General features: G+C 45.8%; 1 protein-coding gene across 6 annotated transcripts in view; it reads left to right on the forward strand.

Annotated features, from left to right (window-relative positions):
- The first annotated feature begins 322 nt into the window (after positions 1–322).
- LOC131223790 (uncharacterized) overlaps positions 323–12,196 on the forward strand; it is a 31,575-nt gene continuing 19,701 nt past the window's right edge. The window contains exons 1-3 of one of the 6 annotated variants that reach the window (XR_009160696.1): positions 323–1,001; positions 1,373–2,707; positions 3,752–3,770. Coding sequence is in view for 3 of the 6 variants with exons in the window: in XM_058219300.1 (XP_058075283.1) it covers positions 1,619–2,572 (954 nt within the window). In the remaining 3 variants the exon portion in view is untranslated. Of the gene's footprint in view, positions 1,146–1,372; positions 2,965–3,107; positions 3,130–3,751; positions 3,771–12,196 lie in introns of those variants that run through there. The other 5 variants (XR_009160695.1, XM_058219300.1, XR_009160694.1 and 2 more) reach the window with 5 other exon arrangements.

Below are 12,196 nucleotides of genomic sequence, written 5' to 3' on the forward strand. Positions count from 1 at the left end.
TGAGCCATTCATTCATCAGGAAGCGTACATCGTGGACATAAGTGGGCCAAAAATGACATTGTAGTTAGAACCAGATAGTCCAACGTTCCAAATTCAATGCAAATGTGTGACCCACGTGATGAGGGTAGTATTATGATTTTTGCTACATGGCATGTTCACAGTTCATTAATGGCCCAAATCATTACACGTGCGTCATTATTGAGGGAGCAAGCTGCCTTGATAGTGAAAGATACCTCGTTTCAATACTGACGTCTTGGCATCGATTCCCCAACGGGGTGGGTAAAATCACGTGTGGGGGTGTACTAACAAGATAACCAAAAAAAAAAGCGGCCATGGTAGCTCTGATAAACGGGCATGGTATCAAAACTCCCTTTTGTGGACATCTTCGTCCATTTAAAAGTGAACATGGGTATTTTCGTCAACTAAAAGTACCAATGGGGTTTATCAGTGTTTTATCTCCGGCAACGATTCGTCAGCTCTGTCTCTTGCTGCGTTTTCTTCTCTTTTCTTGGTTCTCTCTGCATTTCCAGCTCTTTTCCAGGTTTTCGGACTCACTCTTTTCAAAGGATTTCCAATTCTTTGGGGCATTTGGATTCGGAGATTCTTTAATCTTCTTTGCATTAATCGCATTTTCGCGAAAATTCAGGTGCAAATCCTCAAAATGATTCCCGAATCTGCTATTAAAATGAGCTATTTAGCTGTTTTTTGTTGGATGTTTATGCTTATAATGCAATCTGGTCAAAGTTTTTCAGCAATTCCTAGGGTTTTCTAGCTGTTTCTTCCGCAATTTTATCAAGAACGACGAAGAGTAATTCAGTCATTTCTAGGGTAGTTTTGAGGTTTTTGGTGGAAAGATCAAAAGCGCAGCGGTTTCTTGAACGGGTTAGAGATTTCGTTCGAGGATCACCCAAGAACAGCGGCATTGACCGATAATCAAAGTTCTCTCGAAGATGTTTCTGGTGGAGAATCTGGCGGTTCTGTAATTTCTTGGCCAAGATCAGGTATGCGGTTTCTGATTTTCGCTATCATGTTCTTCGAGGATTTTGTAGAAAATACGGGAAGTCTGGGGCCATTGGATGAAAAAGCAGCCGGAAAATAGGGGTACGATTCGCTGTTTTTGGGAGATTTTAGCTATTCAGCATTTTGTTAGTTCTTTTTCTTCTTCATCTTTTTTTTTTTTTTTAATTTTTTTTTATTTTTTTTTTTTTTGTTTGTTTATGATTCTGTTTGAAAGAAGAGCTGAAAATTCAAAATTGTTGGATGAAAAGAAAAATGACAGCGAAAAAATATTGAATTGTCCGGGGAGATCTGAGCTATTTCAAACGGTTAATTAGTTTATTTATTTATTTATTTTTTGGCCTTCTTTTTCTAGATTTCGCTGGACAGAGCTGAGGAATCAGGTCATCTTTAGGGGAATAGATTCTCATTTGATAATATTGAGTAAAAGGGATTCAGAACAAAGACTTAGAGCTGCTTTATTCACAGAAGATTGCTTTTCTTTAACAAAGCACCATTCAATCTCTTTTACTGTATCAACATCCTCAAAATCTGAAGTTTTAAAGGCCAGAGGTATACAGTAAGCCTCCTGAGATCTTCGATTCCCCTTAAATAAGCGTGGATGGAGCATGCACATGGTTTCTTGCCATTCATTGCATTGCTTTTGATCGTTCCATTAGTTGAAGTTCAAGCTCAGTCACCTAGCACTTCCATAGGCACAGCGAGGGCATTGGATACACTTCTTCAGGACTACGCATACAGGGCATTCGATCAGCCACTGACGGGTGTGATCTATGACGGTCAGGTCCCGTCATATCTCTCTGGAATAAAGATAGCCGCATTGAGGCTCCGGAGTGGGAGCATGCGAAGGAGAGGAGTGGAAAGCTACAAGGAGTTTGAAATACCCATGGGAGTCATTGAGCGGCCTTACGTCAAGCGGCTTGCACTGGTTTACCAGAACTTGGGCAACTGGTCTTCTCTGTTTTATGATCTACCTGGTTACAGCTTTCTGACACCTATGCTTGGCCTACTTGCTTATGATGCGATGAACATATCTGCCACAAATTTGCCTGAATTGTATATATTGGCAAAAGGGAGGCCCATTTCGATTCAGTTCACGGACGTGGGAACAGTGCCGATCGGTTCGACTGCTCAGTGCGTCTCGTTTGATTTGAATGGCTTGCCCAGATTTGAAGCTTTGATGTCAAGAAATGTATGTTTGACTAATGTCCAGGGGCACTTTTCTATTGTTGTCAAGTCTGGCAGTGGCAGCCACACTCCACCAGCACCAGTGCTGGCACCAATGCCCATTCCAAGACCAGGTCCCACCGTGAAGGAGGAGTCAAAGGTGTGGGGGATCGCCGGACCCGTGATTGGTGGGTTTGCAGCATTCGTCTTCTGGGGTTTGATATTGGTGTTCCTAGTGAGGTATAAGCGGAAAAAAAACATGGCTCAGATGGAACATGAGTCGGAACATGGGGTACCATTGCAAGTAGTGAATATGGGGGTTGTTAGACTGCCAGCAGCAGCTGCAACCCGGACAGGACCAGAACTCGAGCACCGCGAGGTGCCTTAAGCTGTGGTTGGAGCAAACAGGTGCCAGGCTATATGGTCAGATCCATGACTGGTGCGAGTGGGATGAGGAGTGGATCCTTTTAAAAGTGCCTGATATGTACAGGCTGCTGCTGCTCAGTTCCTACCGCCGGCCCAGGTAACCAAAACATGATATTCTGTGACATGGGTTCGATCCAGAAGTTGCCATTTTGCAAGTTTCAGTTCAGCTAAAGCATGATCACATCAAATCGTAACATTCTTTCGGAGGAGTTTCTCTGTGTTGTTAATCTCTTCATTGTTGGATTCTGTCTTCTTCTTCCTCTTCGCATTGTGGGGGTTTGAATCATTTGTTCAGTCTGCTGTAATGAGGGCTAGAGCTTGCCAAATAAGAAAGCTGAGATGCAATTCATTTCATTTTTTCTGTTACTCGGTTGCATCTTGCTATGAATACATGCAGTGGAATATCTGCCAAGAAGTTCCTTCTATGTACCCCTTGTGTTCGCACCGCAGGCACAGGTATGGTTGCTTTCTCCTCATACGAATCAGCACACTGGCAGGCCCCGCCTGATGGGCATACCACCAAGATCTTCCTACCATGTCCAGGTTGTTGATTGATGTCTTAAATATGTAGATCAATGTGTCTGTGGATGACTATTCGATGCTATTGAGCATACTTTGATGCCATCGTAAAAATCTAAAATTTCTTATATTGGTTGTTGGACACTTTGAGCGTACTATTCGATACCATCAAGTGGGTTCGATGCCATCGAAGACTATTCGATGACATCGAAATGTCATCAGAAAAATCTGAAAAATTCATGATTTATCACTGAAACGTTTTGATGTTTAGTTCGATGCTATTGAAAGATTGTTCAATGCCATTGTAGTCCCATCAAACTATTGCGCAGAGTTGTGTATCTGCAGGATTTGTTTCTGATTCCGATTGTGATTCTCCTAGAGGCTATAAATACGGGTGTAATGGAGATTAGGGTATATCTCAGAGCTTTCTAATTCGTTCCTAGGGATTAGGGTATATCTCAGGGCTTTCTAATTCGTTCATAGGATTTTCAAGCGTTTGCAAGGAGAGATTTGAGGCTTGTTCGAATTGGATACTCTCTCTATCTCTGTAATTTCTGCTTTCATAGTGTATTACTGTCGCTTTATGATATGGTTTTTTCCTAAAAGGGTTTTGTTGATGCAGAAATCTAGTTAACCCTCGCTGGACCTCCGAGTACCTGTACACAAAGAAGACAAAGGAGACTCTAGCTGTAATAGGGAGACCCTTCGATGCCTAAGTCAGAATTAAGCAAGCCAGGTCTAATAGAGTTGAGGGTTCACTGGTGCGTACCTTTCATTGTAGATAAGGCTTCTATTTATAGACAACGAGTCGATTACGTGGAGAGAAATGCTTCCTAAATCATAGGCGTGCGTTTAACAACTGTTCTGATCAGATTATCGACCTGCCCGTGAAGGCTACGTCCGAGTATTGAGACCGGGCTCCCTCCCTTGACGAAATAGGTGACATCGCGGATGACCATCCTCTTCATCTTATCATGTGGGATAGGAGCTTGGAAATGGATGTGGAAGGGCTTGGTGCTCGTCCTCTTCCAAAGAAGCCGGATGTACTTCATTTCCTGGTGTGTTGATCCGTAAGATGGGTAGATCTTCACATAATGGATTACTGCTTTCTGGCCGTTATGGAACTCCTTGGTCATAATTGGTAGCAGCTGACCACGCGACGTGCACAAATGTCCGAACTGACCTTATGTCTCTGACTAGTTCATTTTTACCTATAATAGTAGCCCCCCTACTTCCGAGCTGACTACGTAAGCTCAGGAAGTAAGTTGGTGTAGTGAGGTCGTATTATTTTGCGCGTGAGGGGTCGAGCCAGGTTTGTTATTAATGCGGATTGAGGCGGCAGGCACAAAGATCGATGAGGATCTGCAATGATGGTATGGCTTGCGCTAGTAGGGGTACCTCCTCAGTTCTCGACCCATGGGATGTGGATGCGTGACGTTACCTGGAAAGTCGGGTCGCCTATCGAATGGGAGGCCTCCACGTGGCCACGCGCATGTGTCAAGGAGCCTCTTTGGCTGCTGCATTAAATGCAGGTAATTAATGCCTGTTGCCTATGAAAAGTGGAAAACCCTAATCATTCCAGCCATTTGCTTTCGCTGCCTCTCCCCGACTTCCCAGACCAGGCAATTTCCGGTAAGTTAGAAATCTTCCCCTTCAGCGAGCTCTGTCACTCCAGATCTTCTTCATTCACCCATTTTTTCTTTCTACTTCTGCTTCTCGACTATTTTCTAGCTGAAAATGTCCAATATGTTGGATGATTGGGATGAAACCATGGCCTTCCAGGGCGATTCAGAGCCGAATGATTGGGATTTTCTGCCGGAGGCTTCTCATGATCCACTGTCCCCGATCCCATTGTTGGGTGATAAGGGTACCCCTACTTCAACAGAGAGGGTGGCTGCCCGGTCCTCAGCTAAGTGGCCTGTAGATACCGAGACAGGGTCTGCTCCGGTGGAGAGAGAGATTGATGGATTCGAAGAAACCGGCCATTTCGGGTCGAGACTCAAGGAATCTGACCTAGTCCAGATCAAGTCAGAGTACCACATCCCTAACTCGGTGGTACTCCGAGCTCCTGTATTTCGTGAAATTTCGGGTGATCCCCGCAAAGGCGAGGTGGCCATGTGTCACACCCCAAACTCGGAAAACGAACTCACAAAATTTTCGATCGCCGAATCCGGCACCGATAGCCTTCGTAGTGCCCCATTCTCGGCTCCTGGCACTCATATGCTAGATTCCGATCATGGGATCCTACAAGGAGGATTTTCAGTATGATTTTTTTTTTGTAATAGAGCATAATCACAAGCATAACCAAGTCACAAAACAACATCACCACATATCCACTATATCAAAAACTTTAGGTACAATGCGGAAAGGGAAATACAAGGTGATCAAAAGGCTCTAAAATAATCTAATACGCACTCCTGCCTCAACGCTGTTGCGATCCAACGACACCTGCACGTAACGGTCGTGCATAAGCTTACAAAAGCTTAGATGGTAATGGAAGTGTGTGCACAAGTCTAGTGTCAAGTATATAATATCAGAGTAATGCGGAAATATGCGGGTAAGTTCATGAATACAATCAGCCGTACCAAAGCTATGTGTACAAGGCATGAATGCTATCGGCCATATCAAGACCATGCGATGCGAGGCCTATGTAGCCAAATGTCGTATGCGAGATGCAAAGCAAGCATGTCAGTTCTCATCAAGTACACATATCAATACAGTTTCTCTCTGGGATATCACCAGAGTCTAATACACTCCACATTGACTACCGCCTCCCTAGCCGCACAGCCCAGCGAGTGGAAGAGACCATACTATTTGCCTAACCAATAGTCTGTCAATACCTACCTAGCTCGTCGATAGCGAACTCATTTGCGAGCTGGTCAAACTCAGCCTAGCTTACAACCCCCTCACTCGGGCGGATAAGGCGACACCCCCTTCCAACTGACCACGATATAGTGGGAGACGCGGCCTACTGGTATTCGGCACTCGAGCACTTGTATATCCACTCGGTCTAGACGTTAGAGCATCTCCTGGTACCAAAAAGGTTCTAGGACTTTCACCCAAGGACATCGTACGTGCCCACAGTGCTAGAGCCAATATTTTCGGTATCCAATCCAGCTATCCACGATGTGCCTGTGGAGGCTACGACCCTGATGTCGCTAGGGTATATAATGATCATGTCACACATATGTGAAATGCATGACTCACACTGACCAGTCATACAGCAATCCTGTGTGTATCGTGCAATCATGTGGGGCACTCCTGTCTCATAAGGAGTCCTGTAAATGTCTCAGCCCAACGGCTTATGCTATGATCAAACATTCCTCATATCAAGCATACATATGATGTGTGTGGGCCCCATCATAGGGTTTATTTCTACGGTTAAATTCTAGTGGGCCCCATCATAGGGTTTATTTTCCATCCAGCCTATTCATAATATCACAAAGACCTGGATTTAGAGGAAAAACAAATATCATATTGGTCCAAACTTGGTAGCCCAAGGGATTTAATAGTGGATGTTTAAGCCCACTGTTTTCTGTAATGTGGTCTACCTGATCCTAGATCTGTCTCATTTTTCTTTTAGTCTCAAGCCTTAAAATTATCTATTAAAATAGTTGGACGGTTCGGATGCAACACATGCATCATGGTGGACCCCATAGACAACGGGGATGAAGCAGGTGGGTCCCGTAGAACTTGGTGACGCCACTACAACAGCTATGTAGCTGGAGTGAGGTGCACCAGCCATCCCACTCAGTGAGGATGGTGTGGGTTTGACACAACGTCAGTGGGTCCCACATGGGGCCCACTATAATGTTTATTTTCCATCCAATCTATAAATAAGGTCACACAGACCTGGATAGAGAGGAAAAGCAAATTTCATAATGATCCAAAAACTTCTGTGACCCAAATAGGGTCTCAATGGTAGACGTTCACTCCTGTTTCCTGTGACGTGGGCCACCTAAGCTCCACATATGGCTGATTTTTGGGAGGGGGCCCACTGCCCTAAAGGGCCCATCAAATGCACGGGGTTGCTGCTCAACGCACATCACGGTGGGGGCCATGGCTGGGACCCACATCGCTGACCACCATCCCACGCAGCAGGACGCTGCTACAGCGTCCTCTAGACGTGTAGCAACAGCAGCGTCAGCTGCTTTGTTAAAAAAAAAAAAAAATCATTTTTTCCAGGGTTTTTCCTAGGTGGGGCCCGCATTCGAAAAATCCAACCCAACCATTGGATTTTATGGCTTAAGACAGTCTAAATGAGCCCAATATTTGATGTGTTTTGGTTTATAAAAACATCGGAGTGGATTTTAACGGTAAAAACCACTGTTTTCTATGACATGGCCCGCTTGATAATCGGATTAGCTTCATTTTTCGGCTCAACGCATAAAATGAGCTGGGGAATGAGATGGATGGTGTAGATTAGACCCATACATCAAGGTGGGGCCTATATGAGTGGCTCACACAAAAAGCCAAAAGCATCAAACTGATATATATATATATTGTTAGTACCTCCCACTATCTGTCTGTTCACATTCACTGAGCACGTCCAGCGTTCTGGGACACTGGATGGACGGTGTGTATGTATGTATCATCAAGGTGGGTCCCACATAAACGTGGCCCACTTGATTTGGATCAATCTGATACTTGTGTTTTCCATCACCATAAGGTAGGGCCCACATGGCTTGGACAGTATAGATCCAACATGTCCATCAAGTGGGTCCCATGAAGGTGGACGACTTGGATAAAATGCACACATCATGGCCATCAATAAGGGAGAAAGAGAGGGATTGAGTGATGGAGGGACCCCAGCACTATGGGCCCTCCCTTCCATGATTTACAACATACATCAAGTGGGTCCCATTACATGTGGGCCCACTGATTAAAATCAACGGTGTAGATCCTTTCTCCACCAAAATACAAGGTCTAGATGAATGCAAGGAAAATAAATATCATGATGGGGTACATGGAAAATGGCCCCGTCATGGATTGATCATGAGAATCAAGGTGGGCCATTGGCCACACCTAAGTTCCAAAGTGAGATCCATACCATCAATCGGTAGGCCTCACTTGTCCCATCATCAAAGCATGAAATATAGGCCTATAAAACACCCACCGTTCGATCTTCTTAGTCCGATGGAACGCCGATCTCCTTGTGTCCCTCTTTGATGGAAGATGATGAGAAATGAAGGGCTATAATGATGGATCTAGGGCGAGGAAGTGGACCACACACATCACACTTTCTCTCTTAGAATTGCTTAGACGTCCACTCTTTTTTTTGTTGCTTGGAAATTGTGAAGAGAGAGAGAGGGTGGTTGTAAGAGAGGTGATGGATGTAAGGTGATAGTTGTACTTGACATGTATGGGTGTGTAAGAGAGAGTGAGAGGGAGAGAGTTGACTTTGGAGTTACTCTTGTACTTGACATGAGGTGATTGATTGATTGATTAATTGATTGATTGATAGGACATGTTGTAGAGATTGTCTTGGGATTGCAAACACACGATGTTTTCTCGAACTGAACGCGGGCCCACATCTCCTGGCCCGGGAATCGAATCGGTGTACAAGACACGGCGTTGGAACCGTGGGGACGATGCGGTCGCAATGGTAGAAGTCTCGGATTGAGCCGACTCAGATTTACGAGATCAACTTAGGGTCGCGCGTAAATGTTAATTATAGGTCGCAGGTTGCCGGAATTCGACAAGAAGGATCGCAGGAGTCTATGGAATAATATGAATTAGGATACGGGCCTTACAGCTCTCCCCACCCAATAAAAATTTCGTCCTCAAAATTTAAACTACTATCGCAACTAATCATAACTCATAAGAGAATAGAAAGCATAACATCATATATAATCAAAACACAATACAACATACAATCAAACATTGAAAAGATGGGGATAGCGCTCTCGAATCTCCACCTCGCGCTCCCAAGACGCCTCATCCACACTATGATGGCCCCACTACACATTCATCATGGGAATGACCTTGGTCCGGAGGACCTATTCCTTCCGATCGAGGATACGAACTAGCTGCTTAATGTAAGAAAAGTCCCCACGAACCTCCAATGGCTGCCAATCAATAACAGGAACGATGTCTGAGCCACACTTCCTCAACATAGAGACATAGAAAATGTTGTGGACGCCCGACAACTGAGGTGGAAGGCAAGCCGATAGGCCACGACGCCAACGGGCCCGATGATCTCGAAAGGTCCTATGAATCTCGGTGCCAGCTTGCCCTTCACTCCAAAACGAACCACACCCTTTATGGGTGAGACTTTGAGATACACGTGATCCCCAATGGCAAACTTCAAGGGATGACGTCGATGATCAGCAAAATTCTTCTGCCGGCTCTGAGCTATGCGCATCCTCTGCCTGATGATGTTGATGACCTCTGATGTTTGCTGCATAAGCTTGGGACCTAGGAGATGCCGCTCTCCAACCTTGGTCTAACAACTCGGTGATCTGCACGGTCTGTCATACAACGCCTCAAAAGGAGCCATGCGAATGGTCGCCTGATAGCTGTTGTTGTACACGAACTCAGCCAATCGCAGGTGCTCGTTCCAGCTACCTAAGAAATCAATCACGCAAGCCCGAAGCATATCCTCAAGGATCTGGTTGACCATCTCGGTCTGGCCATCGATCTACGGATGATACGAGGTGCTGAGTTGCAAATCAGTCCCCATCACTCTCTGGAAGCTCCCCTAAAACTGAGATGTGAACCTCGGGTCTCGATTTGAAACGATCGAGACAGGTACACCGTGCAGTCTCATAATCTCATTAAAAAATAGCTTGGCGAGCCGGTCCGCATGTCAGGTCTCACAAATCGTAAGAAAATGTACTGACTTCGTCAGATGGTCCACGACAACCCAAATGGTGTCATGACTGCGCTGAATCCTCGGCAAGCCCATAATAAAATCTATCGACACGTGTTCTCACTTCCACATCGGGACACTCAAAGGCTGTAATAGACCAGGGGGTCTCTGATGATTGACCTTAACACGCTGGCATATGTCACACTCGGTCACAAAACTGGCGATCTGGCACTTCATCCCCGCCTAAAAATACTGACACCTCATATCGCGATACATCTTCATCAAGCTGGGGTGGATAGAGAACTGGATCGATGTGTCTCGGTTATAAGATCTTGGCGCAACTCAGGAATATTTGAGACATATAATCGGCTTCTGAAGCGATGTCCACCATTAGAACCAATCTATCGATCTGACTGACTCTCAGATGCTGCCTTAGTCGGATAACTCTGTACTAACTCATCTGCCTATTGAGCCTCGATCACCCTTGTAACAAGAAAGGGTTGAATCGACGGGCTCGATAACTGTACAATAGATGACTGCAAGCCGATCTCGAAGTCAAATGCAGACACATCATCAAACATCTTCCACTCCTTAATCATCATGTGCGCCACCAGGCCTCGTGGCTGACAGCTGAGGGCATCTACCATCACGTTCGCCTTACCCAGGTGGTACTGAAGATCAAAATCATAGTCCTTCAGAGCTCCATCCAACGCCTTTGCCTCATGTTCAGCCCGGACTGAGAGAACAGATACTTCAAGCTCTTGTGGTCGGAGAAGAGCTCGAACCTCACCCTATAGAGATAGTGCCTCCACACCTTTAGTGCGAAGACAACTTCTGCCAGCTCTAAATCATGCATGGGGTAGTTCAGCTAATGGACCTTGAGCTGGCGAGATGCATAAGCCATCAGCTTCCCGTGCTACATCAGGATAACACCCAAGCCAACTCACGAGGCATCGGTAAATACAACAAATCCATCACTCCCAGAGAGAAGAGTGAGGACAGGAACGAACGTGAGGCGATCCTTCAGCTTCATAAATGCCTGCTCATAAGCGTCGATCCAAACGAACTCGGCACCCTTATGGGTTAACCTGGTCAACGGGGCTGCAATACGAAAGAATCCCTCAATGAAACGTTGGTAGTAGCCCTCCAAACCAAGGAAACTGGGGATCTCAGACGCGTTCGTGGGCTGGCCCTACTGATGCACGGCATCAATCTTCGAGGGGTCGACTGCCATGCCCTGCCTCGTCACCACATGACCGAGGAACTTCACCTCCTTTTGCCAAAACTTGCACTTCTCCAGCTTTGCGTAAAGCTAGTGTATACGGAGGGTCTACAAGGTAATCTCCAGATGCTGCTCATGCTCCTCACGAGTCCTCGAATATATCAGAATGTCATCGGTGAACACCACAACAAACTGATCGAGATACGGACGGAAGACCTCATTCATTAACTGCATGAATATTGCGGGCGCATTGGTCAGTCCGAAGGACATGAACTAGAACTTAAAATGACCATAGTGAGTCTTGAAGGCTGTCTTCAGGGTATCCTCATCTCGGACCCAAACTTGATGATAACTGGACCGCAAGTCTATCTTTGAAAAGAACTATGCCTCCTACAGCTGATCAAACAAATCATCAATCCTTGGGAGTGGGTACTTGTTCTTGATCGTGACTTTGTTAAGCTCGTGGTAATCTATATAAAGCCTCAACGAGCCATCCTTTTTCTTAATAAAGAGTACCGGCGCTCCCCATGGCAAACTGCTCGGACAGATAAAGCCTAGCTCGGGTAACTCGTCCAACTACTTCTGTAGTTCCCGCAACTCCAACGGTGCCATATGATATGGGGCCTTCGAAATAGGCGCGGTACCGAGCACGAGATCAATTTGGAACTCGGTGTGCCGACGAGGTGGTAACCCTGGAATCTCCTACAACACATTGGGAAAACCACAAACAACTGGCAGCTGGTCGATACCCAAAGCAGCTGACTCCTCAACAGCACACGACAATAGGCAGGAAAGCAGCACTCCTCTAGGCTCGGCAACAAACTGGAACTCTGGCACGCCAGGTATACAGAACGTGATTGTCCTCACGGAGCACTCCAATATGGCGTGGTAGATCTATGCCCAGGATGACATCAAACTAGGATATCGGCAATATGAACAGATCCGCAGACTAAAAGATATCCTCAATCAGAACGAGGCAAGATGAGCAAAATCGGTCTATCACTGCAGTCTTCCCCAAAGGCGTCGGCACCGAT

The sequence above is a fragment of the Magnolia sinica genome, chromosome 13 (assembly GCF_029962835.1).
Source record: "Magnolia sinica isolate HGM2019 chromosome 13, MsV1, whole genome shotgun sequence".
NCBI classification, from domain to species: domain Eukaryota; kingdom Viridiplantae; phylum Streptophyta; class Magnoliopsida; order Magnoliales; family Magnoliaceae; genus Magnolia; species Magnolia sinica.